At 36.6% G+C, this 15604-nt stretch overlaps 1 protein-coding gene across 1 annotated transcript in view; it reads right to left on the bottom strand.

Moving 5' to 3' along the window:
• LOC144439232 (uncharacterized) overlaps positions 1–15604 on the bottom strand; it is a 105004-nt gene that overhangs the window by 4855 nt on the left and 84545 nt on the right. Inside the window, exons 4-5 of the mRNA XM_078128506.1 lie at positions 5472–5671; positions 4396–4626 (exon numbers count right to left, since the gene is read on the bottom strand). Of these exons, the coding sequence (XP_077984632.1) occupies positions 4396–4626; positions 5472–5671 (431 nt within the window). The remainder of the gene's footprint in view (positions 1–4395; positions 4627–5471; positions 5672–15604) is intronic.

Below are 15604 nucleotides of genomic sequence, written 5' to 3'. Positions count from 1 at the left end.
ACACACAATACAATATAATACAACACAAACAAAGCAAAATACACCCAAACAAACACATATGCAGACACAAAGATGCATTGACACAGACTGTGAGACACTCACACATCACAAAACAGATACCCACACAGACACAGATACACTCACACACCACAAAACATACACAAACAAAGACACACTCACACACAACAAAACACACAGACAGACACACACACACCACAAAACAGATACAGACAGACACAGACACACTCACACACCACAAAACACACAGACAGACACACACACACCACAAAACAGATACAGACAGACACAGACACACTCACACACCACAAAACAGAATAGCTGAGTGTACAACAAAGCAAGAAAGCACTTTTATTCTGGAAATATATTAAACGCAGCCATATGTCTGTTGTTCTTTATGGCATCCTAAGTAAGTGTACACTCTATTACGTCCGGACAAATTGTTGATCTGCATGGATTACTATACAGTGTTTTTGCTAAGGGCAGTAAGGAAGGAAAATCTACCGCGAGTCCCATGTCATTTTACCAGGGTTCCCAAACAAAATTACCATAGACTCTATGGGGAAACACTGACATTTCTATCCCCTTCTCCCTTTTCTGTTAGCAGGGTTCACCAACCTTAGTAAAAACACTGCTATAAAACTAATGAGCTGCCCTAGGTATAGTAAACACTCTAGGATATTTTCTTATTTGATTTAATTGAGCATTTTCATATCTATTCTTGTCCTATGAATTATTATACAAGTAGTCCACTGTTCTATGCTCTCACTGCCTTGGATTTGTGTCTTACACTGCCCTGCCAGGGTTTGTGTCTCACACTTCCCAGGGTTTAGTGTCTTTGTAATATTGATTACATGTTGCAATGACTAATTGCATTGTTAGGACTCATCAAGTGAGAGTCAGTGGGAAACAACACATGGTGTAGCCTCTCTCCAAAAAAATCAATTTCTGGATAGGTTGTGCCTCCATATTTGCCTACAGGGGTTCAAAGACACAAGGTCAGTTTCCTTGTTGATTTGAGTTGTGTTGTATTATGTTTTGATGGTACTGCTATGGGTTGATGATCATTGTATAAAGGTAAGTAAATGCTAGTAACTATCATTCTAATCTCCTTACTATATATACCATAGAGACAAATCATCTTCTCGACAGGTTATTCCTAGATATTTGCATACAGCGTTACAATCCTAGGGGTAGTTTGTTTGTTCTTGATTTGAACTGTTTTGTATTGTTATGTCTATCTTCAGTTGCTGGCACAAGCTTGTATTTATCCTATGTTATAGGCATTTCTAGTTATCATGTGGTTCTCTTCTCAACACCCAACAATTAACCAAATTTGATGAATGTTTGGCTCATTTTTGAAATTCCTCTATCTATGAGAATAACAACTATGTCTATCTTACAGGTGTACAGTACCACTTTGGATTACTAAATACATGAAATGAAAGATAAAACCGGCAAGCAAAAATCACCAACAACCATGAAGCTACGTCAGAAATACATGATCACTTTTCTACTTCTCCTCAACATTGTGGCTTTCGTTTACTTGGTCATAGCCAACACAAACTTACAAGAACACAAAGCGGTCAAACGGTACACCGAGATGTTTTTCAGTCTGGCCAAGCCTCCCAAGGGAGCAAGCAAATACTTTGATGCAGCCAGGATTGACAATACGGGAAATTTCATGCCACTGTCTTGGCAACTGGTACAGAATTCCAAAACTGTCCTCCCTGTGTATCAAAAGATGTTTCGCATAAAGAAACAGTTATTGGAATACATTAATGACTATCTGAGCTATGAAAATATGGAATATGGCGTTGATCAAAATATTTTACAGTTCAAGAGTTTTGTACCGGCCGGTGATCTCGCTCGGCTCGACAGACTACTTAGAGAAATATTGTACACCGGGCGGACTATCAAAGTAGGGGTGATTGGTGGCGTGATGTCCATCGATAAAAGCTGCACGGACAACATATTTGGGAAGTGTATGTATGCTGAAACATTCGTAAGATGGTTGGGTCTTATGACAGAGAGTGAGGTGGAACTCCATAACGTAGCTATTGAATCTGGAAATAGTGAGTATTTTGCCTGGTGTCTGCAACCACACTTAGACATCGAAAACATGGATATAGTTCTCATTGAGTTTGCTGGTGTTGACTATGATATCCAGAATGTTTTCATCAGGAATAGTTACCTTGATCCTGGCAGACCACTTGAGGAGATCACACGGAATATCTTGTCTGTACCCAACGGACCTTTCCCTATGTATATCAATTTTCCATCAGTAAGGGAAATCAGGAACAAAAATTGTATCAATTCAGAGTACTACGCTCAAAAGTTGCTGGCAAAACACTATGATGTATCATCGGTGAGTTGGAATGCTCCTTTCTGTCCCAAACTTTGGCACCCTAAATTTTTAATGTCTGATGTGGTAGACATTGATGGAGTTAGTCCTACTGTACAGGTCCATAAACAAATGGCATTACTCCTGATAAATAATATCCGTAAACGATTATTGAAGTTGACTGAAGATGAAATAAGGAGTGCCCAGTCAGACACAGTCTTTGTAAAGAAAATGGTAACTGACTATGAAAGATATCTTGCAAGAGAGAAAACTACAGGTGGTACTTCAAATGAAACAGTTGCTATGGGCAACATAACAAACGGCAAAGACCTCAAGATCGGTACAACTTTAAAGAAACCTCTGTTGAAAGACACCTGGTTGAGCAGTCCACAATGTTGGCCAGCATCACGACCCCAGTATGTCAAAGGTCAGGGGTTGACAGTATATGGAAACACAACTTGGAGATACACAGAATATGATTCCAGGGCATGGTGGGAAAGTGAACAGAAAAATGATCAAATCAGTTTCTCTTTTCATGTGAATGGCAAAACAAACCACACAGCAGTGGTAGCTATCACACGTGTGTCATGCATTACTTGTGGACAAGCCATTGTATGGTTAGATAATGACTTTACCAGCACCACGTTAGTACAGGCAAAATATCCTAACTATGTGTACATGGTGGAAGAAGTCATCAAGAATGTAGCCACAGGCTCTCACATCATCACCATCAAAAACATGGAATATAAGCTATTCCAGGTGACGGCAGTTATGGTAGGCTATAAAGAAATTGTACCATTATCTCTGAATAACAGGGAGTAAACACTATCATTGGTATAGAAACTATTCCAGGAATACAGTGATGTTGTAGTGTTTGGAAAAAACCCGGAAAACAGCTGACAGAGAGTGAGGAGAGATAGGTGTAATTCTTTGCCTTTGCCAAGTTGTGAAGTTATGTCATGATGTAAAATTACAAGTCATGGTTGTATAAAAGAAAGACTATTAACTCTGAGAAACAGTTGGTTAAGAAAAACTGACAAGATCTGAAAACAGGTCCCAGCATTATCTAGACTTTGACGAACTATGTTCAAACATAGACCCGTTGGTGGAGGGTCTAAGCATACCTTCTAAGTTTGCTGTGACAGTCAGATAAAATATATACTTGAATTCCTTCTACTATACATTGCAAACAACTGATTGTGGAATATTTTTTACAGCACAGACTAACTTTGATGTAAGCATTTATTGTCAATTTTGGCCTCTCTGGTACACACAATATTAAAAAATATTTCATTTAAAATACATCTCTTATCTTATTGTTGTCAATTTTATCCGATAGTACAAGTTTTCACTTGGGATCTGATGAATATTTAACATTTTGGTTTATCTATAAAATGTTATTTTTCATAAATTCTCAAATGGGAGCTAAGAAATTACAGGATAGCTCAATTTCTTGTTATCTTGTTAACGGAGAATACAGGAATTACAAGTCAGATTGAATTACAAGAAGGGCCCAATGTTCTATTTCTTATGATCAGTAAAACCACAGAAATGACACAAGGAGTTATCTGAGTACATGCCTCTGTTACCTTGTCAAGGGATATCACTGACATGACAAGAGGGACTTGGAGCCATTACCATCTAGTTCATGAAAACACAGAAATCAAAGTTTCAGGCATTGTTGTCTTGTTTATGGAGAACATCTCACAAAAATGGCATGAGGTATTGGTGTCCCCTACTACATGTACCTCAATTGTTTATCAATCAATCAATCAATCAATCAATCAATCAATCGATCGATCAATCAATCAGTTTAGTGATAGTATAGTTGTTAAACGAGGGCTCACTACTTCTAATGCTTTGTTCAGCGAAAACACAATCACAAGAGGGTTATAGGTATCCTCCTGGTACATTATTCAGGTATAAAGTTAACTCTATTTGGTCTGACACCCATGTTACCTTGTTCATAAATATTGTACACTGACACCCATGTTACCTGGTTCATGAGAGTAATAATATTATCCGACACTAACCTGTTTAATTCTCTTCTTTGATCCGCCAACACGGAATATTCCCAGTACCCGTAATCCATGATTCTCAATGTATTTAAAACAAGACGTAACAACATGTGGAACTTGTGGTTCTCTCTCCATAAGTGCTTTCCTCTTTTCTTTGCGATGACAGTCACTACTGGACGTTGACAAGGATAATGCTTCCAGTAAGCTAGCATTGGGACTGGATTTCTCACTCTCTGCTTCTACAATCTGAAATATCACAAGTAAAATTGATGATTTAAAGTGCCCATATGGATAAGGATTTGGTATTAATGTTGGATTTTTGATTTATAAAACAATTTTATCATGGCTTAAAAAGCTACAAAAATTTGTCATAGTTTGTTATTCAACGTACAATGTTCGTATACGTACATATGCCACACTTGCACTCGCGCGTCACAGGGTTCTGTCACAGTCTTGACAAAGTTGGTCAAAGATGAGATACAATCATCCTGTTGCCAAACAGTCTGTTTCATCTTCACAGCTTGGCACATTTTATGGTGGGGTGTGTATCGCAGTACCATGTTACTATCAAACCAGAAATACTATAAAGTTTCAATTTGGCAGCACGGTGCTTTTGACATCTCGCAAAATATTTTCTGTTACGAATTACACAAACAAAATACAGGCACTGATAGCATGCATGCACATAAAATGTTACATTTTATCTCACTGTGAACACAAATAAACAGTTCTGTGTTTGAATCTTCCTTGTTTCATCCGACAGTGATGTTGATTTGTGTTCAGAGTCAGATAAAATGTATTCAGTTTCTACGCTTGTGTATTATCAGTGTCTGTATTTTGTTTTATGTAATTTGTAACAAAAAGTGTTGTGTAAGATGTAGAAATATCATGCTGCCTAAGTGAAACTCTATAGTCACTCTGGTTTGGTAGTACAATGTATGTGGTTCTGTCTGTGTGTGTGCGTGTGTGTGTGTGTGTGTGTGTCAAATACTGAAATGCTAAGCTTTTGTGATAACAAATCTGTGCATGTCTAACCCTCAAATACTATGCTTTTCTGACCAGAGGCATAAATACACAGAGTGTTTCCATACCTGTTTTTTACCGCCATCTTTTGAGTTATTTTTAGCACCTGCACCTTTGCCTGCTGGTTTGATTCTGTACACAGTATTGGCCAAGTCAAGACTCTCTCGCCTTTCTTTCCGCTGTGAGCTACGTCTTCTTTGTAAGCCAATGTCATTTAGAATACATCTAGCTATAGGGATTCCAAACACCAGTCCACTGTGTCCTGGATCTGTACACACACAAAAAAAATTAGTTAAATTTTAGTATGCATCAAATTATATTTTACAGAAATCAATAAATCCGTCAAAAAGTACAATTGTTCTAAGCATTAAAAAATTTATGTTTGGTATAAATTTGATCCAATTCTTCAGCTTATACAGTAGTCAACTTATTTATAATTCAGTGATTTTCTTCATCGGTTTTCAGTTTTATCTTTCACAAAAGATTTTTAAAAGTTCACTTATATTAAATATTTACATGTTTATTGGATTATGTGAGATTGACTTTATTTCAGATAGAACACAAGGGAGTAATGGACATATATTTTTCATAAGGTGATTTCTTTTCACTTATTTTCAATCATATTCTATTACAAAAAAAGTCACAAGTTTTAGCTGTATCACATGACAAGGGCAATTTATTATAACCCAATTGAGATTTTCTAGAAACAGGGTTTACATATTACAGCAGTTTTATATTGACAAGGGAGCTGTCAACCTCTGGAAAGAAACAAAAGGTTTAAAAAGTCACAGTCCTGTCACAAGAGGGCTCCCTTTTCATCAACCTTGAGAAGAGTTATTAAGCAGACAGGGAGCAGTATTTCACGGTATTTGATTCCTTTCGCAATTTTCAATTTCCATAGTATCAGCTAACTAATTGGTAGCTAACTAAAATAACTTGAAATGTTTCTTATCAAAATTGATCATGGCGTGTACTTTATGGTATGAACTTTTGAAGAAAATGCATCCGTACCGTGTACACAGCCTTGGGCTGTCATTTAAAATGAATGGAATAGTTGCAGGGAGCAGTCCCTAGCCAAGCAGCAAAAGAATCAAGGGATAGCCGATTTGTTATCACTTAACGAATATATTCTAACTGATATTAACATTGCTGGCATTGTTGGGAGGTCATGACTTACCAGACATTTAGCACAGCCCAACAGATGACAACTCAAATTGCCTTTTATCAGAACATGAGAGTCAGATTCTGACGTAAGAAATCCCCGAGTGACGTCAGACAACAGTGCATTTAGATAGATTGCTATACAAGAAAACGGCTTTTAGCTTTATAAATTTCATATATAGAATACAACATATATCCGAACTTATTAACCCTTTAAGTTTCAGGACTTGGTTTCTAGTAAGTCTACATAATTACAATGTACACCCTAAAAAAAATATGTCGGCATTTTAAAGAATTAATTAAGTCACATTTCATTTGCAGTGTATGTGTTAATGGTTACATCTATATGACTGTGTGTATATTTGCAAAATAGTTATGAAGATTATTGATGATATGAAGGTCAGTTCCAAGGTCAGTTCCATTCCAAACTCATTTTCTTAGATATGATTCATATCATAAAAAGAGCCAACAAACCATTTTAAGAGACAACTATTAAATGTCTTGCACAGTAATCCATCATACAGGTGTCTAGTATTGACATCAGATATACATGTACATAATAACTTTACACCTGGGTCACTTTTTGTCCTGGTACGAATCACAACACATGTACAGACAATTCACCAAAGTAAGGCCAAACGAAAAAATAATGTGTTTCTGATAACCTGACTGACCCCAGTTTAAGGCCCCAACCCTAAACATTTTTTGCCTGCTTAAAAGGTAAAATACCAATTTACCTCCATGTACACCTTCACGACTTTCCCTAATCTGTATAGTCACTACTTTGAAAAAAAAAATCGTATTCCAGAGAGAAACAAGGTCTTTTTAGACTCTAACAGTACAGTCTGCATAACACGTTCGTCTACTTAATCTATAATTGTCTTCATTTAGTTCTTTTACACCTCATCAAACGCTGTGGAAGTATTCTGACCGACGAGTACCTTATCTTGGGGTTGAAGTAATTTTTACAAATTTCAAGTAAAATAAAATCCCAACCTACCTACCCTATTTTCTCAAGTCATGTGATCAGAAAACAAAAATTAAAAAAAAATATTTTGCCTAATGAATAGTTGTGAGCTTAGCTTTAGATTAGTCCAAACACAAGATTACTCACCCTTGGTTATGACACAATGACACCCCCCCCCCCCCACTTGGGATTTGAAGTGGGAAGAAAGGTGTGATAAAATATACAAGTCTTACATCTCAGAGGGAAAAATCAAAAAGACCATTTGTATGCAACATTACTACATGTCATCTTTGAATTATCCTTTCAGGGTCATATTTGTCTATTTCATCATACCATGAATATAACCTATATTTCATTTATTCCCTTGGGACCTGAAAGTTGCTGGTTTCATCAAAATATTTCACACTCGATGCCAACTGAAAAAAAAATTACTTTAAATAGAGATATAAAAACTTTACAAATCTTTTGCAGAAATTAGTCACTTGAGAAGCTAAGATCTACGATTCTAAAGAATACATTAACATAATATTTGGTTAAAAAAACAACATTTTCATGGATATATTTATGGTTTCCTTAAACACATTCATCAGGTCGGTAAAACACAGTAATACATTCTTGTACCATGACCAAGTAAGTAATAAGAACTCTTGGTCGGGGTACAAGAACGTATTATTACTAAATTTATGGTTGCCTGAGCTGATATACTAAATTTTATTTATCACTTGGCGTCATCTTGAAGAAACTGTATTTTCTTGGTTAATTCTGCGAGCACAAAAGATTTATACTTTACTCGTTTCAGCTATCCTAGCTTTTAGTGTTGCTATAGCGACACTAGGCATTGTAATCCTGTGAGCTTAAGCATAAAGATTAATTGTTAGGACTGCAGAAGCTGTATGTGTCGAGACCTTCAATTAGCAAGCCATATGTCTGGCACCGTAGTTTCCAATTTGATGACTCTGGACATATTTCATAGTACACTGTGTGTTAACTACAGAACATGTACTTGAGACATAGACAGATCTATGGAGATATGTATGGCCCTTGGAGATATACAGTTTGCAGCTTTGTAATTGAAATCATAGGGGCAATTTAACACTCTGAGTCATGTTTTCTTTGATTGGTGATGGCAGGGACATAACTCATTTTGATTGGCTATGGCAGGGACACGACTCACTTTGATTGGCTATTGACAAAGACATGACTTGCTTTGATTGGATATGGCAAAGACATGACTTGCTTTGATTGGATATGGCAAAGACATGACTTGGTTTGATTGGATATGGCAAAGACATGACTTGCTTTGATTGGATATGGCAGGGACATGACTTGGTTTGATTCGATATGGCAAAGACATGACTTGCTTTGATTGGATATGGCAGGGACATGACTTGCTTTGATTGGATATGGCAAAGACATGACTTGCTTTGATTGGCTATGGCAAAGAAATGACTCACTTTGATTGGCAATGGCAAAGACATGACTTGCTTTGATTGGCTATGACAGGAACATGACTTATATTGATTGGCTATGACAAAGACAACTTGCCTTGATTGGCTGCACAACAAAAGACAGGACTTGATTTGATTGGCCACAGTTCCTCTATAGGGACTGTTGATTGGCTTCAACAGTGGCATAACTTGCTTTGATTTGCTGCGACAAAAGACAGAACTTGCTTTGATTGGATATGAAGCCAAATGTATAGATGTATATTTGTCATCTTGTTTTGATAAAGAATATTGTTAGTATTTTAGCTCATAGACTTGATACAGCTCAAGGCAAGCTAAGTTTGATAGCAAAGGCCCAGCACAGTGCTAACGCCGGGCTAGTACTAGGTTAACACCATACAAGTACACCTGTGTATGCTAACAATTGCAAATGGTGCAATGCTTACACAGCTAGGACCTATGTTTCTCGCCAGGTTGCAATTGCAAAGAGGCAATACCTGCACAAGACCCATCTTTCACACCAGGCTAGTCTGGTACTAACATCACGATAGCAAATCAGATAGGGATTCTTGAGCTCTGCTGTATAAGTGTGCGTATGTGCCTACTGTAAAAGTTTATGACCAAAATCTAAAATAGTCCGTAATATCATCCGGTCAATAAATCGGTTCATGTACTTTTACCATGCATGCATGCATACACTGTACTACGGTATGTCTGGTCAATGACCAGTGCAAAATGCAACACCGTACAGTCATTCAACTTCAGTGACCAGTGCAAGATGGAACACCTTACAGTCATTCAACTTCCGCATACAATCAGACACATATACTGGAACTAAACATAAAATACGATGTCAGAAACTAAACAGTCATAAAACTTGAACAGTTATTCATGGTCTACAGTACACAGGATAGATTAGAACTTCCAACAGACAGATATCAACAGTCACAAAACTATATTCCTTCTGTTAATACAGATGTTAGATTTACAACAGACTGTGACTGATAATCACCAGATTTCTAAGATGTACTGGAAAAAACATTACACTAACATATTTCTAGCTTGGTCAGTGACTGCGTTAGGTACGAAAACTTCAAAAACAATAAATTTGAGGCATTCCCCTTAAATGTCACACACGATTCTTCATTACTTCAAATGTCCAAAGTACAAGGTGGAAAACTAAGATCATAAAATTCAAAGTTATTCCATCAGCATTACACATTCTGGAACGGTCAAAGACCATGAGTAAAAATCAAAGAGTCACCCGAATTGAAAGTCATTCACATAGTGGAACGGTCAATGACAGCATACAGGGTGGAAAACCAATCGGTTGATCACCAAACTGAAGTATAACGTTACTCATTTAGGACAAAATAATTCATGACAGCGTCCTTGGATATACATACATTGCATACCCTGGATGTGTGGTTAATACACCATGCTGACTTTGTGATATCCATCCCTTGGAGATGTGGTTGTCCTTGATCTTGATAACCTTTAGCTCTCCTTAGGGTCTCATGCTCTGTTATTGTTTTACATAACATTCTCAGCCTACTTGAAGGAGGTGAATGTACTAGGATATATTGTCAACTTAAAACAAATTTGTCATCAAACTCATTGCCTTTTAAGTTGAATGTACTGAGAAATACTTACTTGTCTGCACTTGTTATCAAATTCATCGCATTTTGAGGTGAATGATGTACAAAATTTTGCAAACTTAAAACAAATTTGTTATCAAATTCATTGCATTTTGAGGTGAATGTTGTAAGAAATATTAAAATTTGTCATCCAATTTGAGTTGATTTGTCAACTTCATCCGTGGTGCGAAAGTTATTAATTTTAAGTCTGCATGGTATAATACCGTTACGCCATGATGGGGCGCCCTCTCACATCGACCAGTGAGGTGGAAGTGACACGACATATCTTAAAGCCTAGGCAGTTTGTATCAGTTCTACATTTTCGTGTTACATAGCTTTTGCCTATAAAAGCAGGTGTAGATTATAATTGGCTATAACGTGAAAGATTGTAAAATTATAAAGTTCATGACTTTTTACACCTCGTACTGTCACATACTATATTTATTACTGTGTGGGTGGAAAGTGTTGGGTCCAAGAATAAGAAGTGTGATCTGCCCTTTCCTGTGCTCCAATTACCAAGCGCTTATACCATTCGAGCAAGTGCTCAACAAGGTACAAAGTATTTTACGGTTATTATTATTACAATTAGTTTTAAAAAAAAAAATTGTGTGGTTCCAATTACATTCAATTTTAAAATAGGTAGATGGGGTAGGTAGATTTTTTCATTTTATTTAATTATATTTTTTTTTGTTCTGTGTCTATGTCATCACACTATGTCAACTCAAATTTAGTTTTACATTAAATCAATTTTAGCACTGTATAATGTCTGTGTATACACATTTTGTTCACTGATTTTTGGTCAAAATTGGGGGCTGTTTCTTGTCTAGAGCCTATCAGTTGTTTAACATCTCAATATCTAACTCAACAAGACATCATGAATCCAAAAGGTTATTCATGTAAATGATTAAACCCTATTAAATTGTTAGAACCATGTAAACAGTGACAAATATACCATATTTGGACATTACATAACTGCCCCCCAATAAACAATAACCTATCATTGGCCAGAATTCTGTGTTTGCTTAACAAAGACATGATTTTAATGACTGTATGGTTGGCTTAAATTCATTTGAATTTGAAATTTCATCTCAGCACCTCATTGATCTAGACATATTAAAGAAGCAATTTGAAGCCACAGATAGCGTTTAGACTAGATTTGAAGCTGGGCAAAGCCTTCTAGACCACTGTTTCATACTGTGCCATTTGAATGCAATGATGACCCATATATATATCACCCCCTACCTAATACATTGATGTATCAACACCCCCCCCACACCCACTCATATTGATAACAACTATACATACAACATACATACATAATCCTCATATATAGTACTCCTCTCATAAAACATAATCTTAACAGCTTATCACTTATATCTTTTTATGTCTGCTGCTGTTTTCAAGATTTCAAGTTTTATTACTTCTTGTCCATAAAAGCGTCTGATTCCAGGAACACCTTTCTGTGTATACACGGTATTATGTACGAAACCCCTAATAACGTTTTTTTAATGTTCAGTTGATTTGATATTTAATATCAATCCATAATGGCTGTCAGGTCCCATATGTGACGGCGAGGTTGAAAACGACACTTTCATTAAATTTAACGATGGAGACATACTAAAATATAATGGAGACAAATTGCCATTATGTCAGCCTATTAATAAAGTATTACTCTGTACATACGCAGTTCCGTCATAGACTTTGTGTTTTGATGTAGTAGTGCAATAACCTCACTTTGCTTAGAGCATCCAGTCTGTTGTGTAATCCTTCACTGACAACATTCTCTACACTTGGGTCTATTTTTTTTTTCAGTATATTATACCAATGCACAAGCCAAGTTGTACATGGTCAAACAGAAAATACTGGATTTTAATATTTTCTTACTCCATGCACAAGCCAAGTTGTACATGGTCAAACAAGAAAATACACGATTTATTTACCACTTACATGTACACCATGCACAAGCCAAGTTGTATATGTTTGAACAGAAAATACAGGATTTATTTTCTTACACCATATTGCAGAAGCCAAGTTGTGCGTTCAAATAGAAAAGACAGGATTTATTTCCTGATCATTTTACATCATGACAACATGAATCCAAATGTTCAGAATAGCCATTATTGCATACCCAGTATTGCTTCCGATGTAATACACTGGAAAGTGTGTACGTCGAACCTCACACCCTGACACACTTTGCATCCTGACACACTTTGCCCAAATAATGGCTAAAGTTCTCTCTGTGGTCTGGAATTGATTTTTCTCTCTCCCTATTTTATGTTTATATTGCACATAAAATAATGTTTCACTATCAATTTATGCGCCAATATGTGATTCAAATGATGTTTCTGTACCAGTTTACTGCTACAAAGGGTATATGATAAAACCTTTACAGATCTCAGTGGCACGGCTTACAGGCCCTCGTAAAGTCGAGCCGTTCCGCCGTTCAACCTCGGTCTGCAAAACCCATATCCAGGCTGTAAAGATTATAATTTCTTGAATTCACTTTGTGCAGGTGAAATCATTCCCCAATATCTTCCTTTATTCAGCTACAAACTATTTCTCTACCCTGTTGACTTTTAAACTAAGTTTTTGTGCTCACTGTGTTAGATTTTGTACATAGAGTAGACATCATCTGAAAATGGGACTTCAGTTATAGACTGTTCGACTTTAAAGACTGGCTTCCATCACCCGATACTATTTCAATTTGAAAGGTGTATCATCTTTAATATTAAGTGGGTCACATACTTGTTTAACTAGGCATTCCAAACTTTAGCTAGTCAGTCATGGAATGGTCTAGAGCAAAGTGTAGGTTTACACAAACTGTACTTTCATCACCCTAGTTTAATAGTCAGGGAATGGTTTAGCAAAGTGTAGGTATACACAAACTGTACTTTCATCACCCTAGTTAGTCATGGAATGGTTTAGCAAAGTGTAAGTATTACACAAACTGTACTTTCATCACCCTAGTTAGTCAGGGAATGGTTTAGCAAAGTGTAGGTATACACAAACTGTACTTTCATCACCCTAGTTAGTCAGGGAATGGTTTAGCAAAGTGTAGGTATACACAAACTGTACTTTCATCACCCTAGTTAGTCAGGGAATGGTTTAGCAAAGTGTAAGTATTACACAAACTGTACTTTCATCACCCTTGTTAGTCAGGGAATGGTTTAGCAAAGTGTAGGTATACACAAACTGTACTTTCATCACCCTAGTTAGTCAGGGAATGGTTTAGCAAAGTGTAGGTATACACAAACTGTACTTTCATCACCCTAGTTAGTCATGGAATGGTTTAGCAAAGTGTAAGTATTACACAAACTGTACTTTCATCACCCTAGTTAGTCAGGGAATGGTTTAGCAAAGTGTAGGTATACACAAACTGTACTTTCATCACCCTAGTTAGTCAGGGAATGGTTTAGCAAAGTGTAGGTATACACAAACTGTACTTTCATCACCCTAGTTAGTCAGGGAATGGTTTAGCAAAGTGTAAGTATTACACAAACTGTACTTTCATCACCCTTGTTAGTCAGGGAATGGTTTAGCAAAGTGTAGGTATACACAAACTGTACTTTCATCACCCTAGTTAGTCAGGGAATGGTTTAGCAAAGTGTAGGTATACACAATTATATTATATATATCCATATTGGACCCATATTGGTCATGTTACTGGACATAAGTGATAAATTAAATTAATATTATGAACCTCTTATTTTTATATCTAGCAATCATATTGCAACTGATTCTTTGAAAAGATCACATGCAACGTTCATTCCAATTTCAGTACACTTCTGTTTTGTATCTAATTTAGATATATCAAACTCACTCTCTGTATGAGCACAGTACCAGGGGTGTCCCTAACTAGACTTTCATAGAGGTCAAAGGTTGATCTCATTGCTTCTGTGTGTTGACCTTTGACCCATTGACAGCTCCCAAGCAGGATAACACCAGTCTATGGGGATACTTTATATTTTCAAAACCAATCAATTGGACGACTGCAGTGATCTTTTCTATTTCAAATGTCTTGTCCTATTTTAAATGTAGTACATGTATGGAACTGGAGACACTTCTTTGGTATATAGCTGTGAAGATTGCAAACACCATATTGCTAATTAATGGGAGTATTCTGTGTCTGTTTGGCATATCTCCAGACTAGTTTGTGTCAATGTCTTCTAAACTATTCCCCCAAGGTAGACTTACAATTAAAATGGTCCTGTGCGTTTTAGTAACCTTTGCATTAACAATTTGTGTCTCCAACCTTTCCTGCACTTTCTACCATTTTTTTGTTTTTAATTACTTGCCTGGAGCATGCTGTTGCCTTTAAAGTAGTGAGTTATGCAATGTAAAGGTATTCTAAAATCTCTTCCCATGTCCTCAGAGAAATTGCTATGGGAAATATCGATCCTTTTGTTCTTAAAAGGAATAAGGTAGTCCAGATCTGAAAGTTTTCCAGATAACTTGTTTCTTAGGCTACATATACTTTTCTACGGACAAGGTGTATATTACAACATCTTTATATATGTGTAGTTTTTAATACTCCACCACCCTGTCCCCATCTGATAGAATCCAAGTTGGTTCTCGATCTTCCCCATGACATCCAGTTTGAACTGTAATTAGTTGAATCAGTTCGAAATCAACTAAGGGAGTAGTTTCGAACTCATTCAACATAAATTTGTTCAAAACTAACAAAAAATAGCACAAGCAAAAGTGAATTGATTCAAATCCATTGCTGTTTTCTAGTGGGGAGAAAAAAAAACGTTCCAAACCAATTTGACCGATTCAATTCAGTTGGCATCAGTTTGGAATCAGGTGGAGACAGGGCTAACATAACAATGACACTTACAAGGTCTTGCCGGGGTGGGGGTGGGGGTGGGGGTGGGGGCAAGCTACACAAGATCAATGATCCCCATGGTTGAAGAATCAACAGAAAGAACTGAAAACTTCAAATTTAAAAAAGAAAAGAAATGTACTATTATAATACTCTGTAACTGTCTGGT

Source organism: Glandiceps talaboti, chromosome 8, assembly GCF_964340395.1.
Source record: "Glandiceps talaboti chromosome 8, keGlaTala1.1, whole genome shotgun sequence".
Classification (NCBI taxonomy): Eukaryota; Metazoa; Hemichordata; class Enteropneusta; family Spengelidae; genus Glandiceps; species Glandiceps talaboti.
This window is presented reverse-complemented; position numbering and strand designations above follow the sequence as displayed.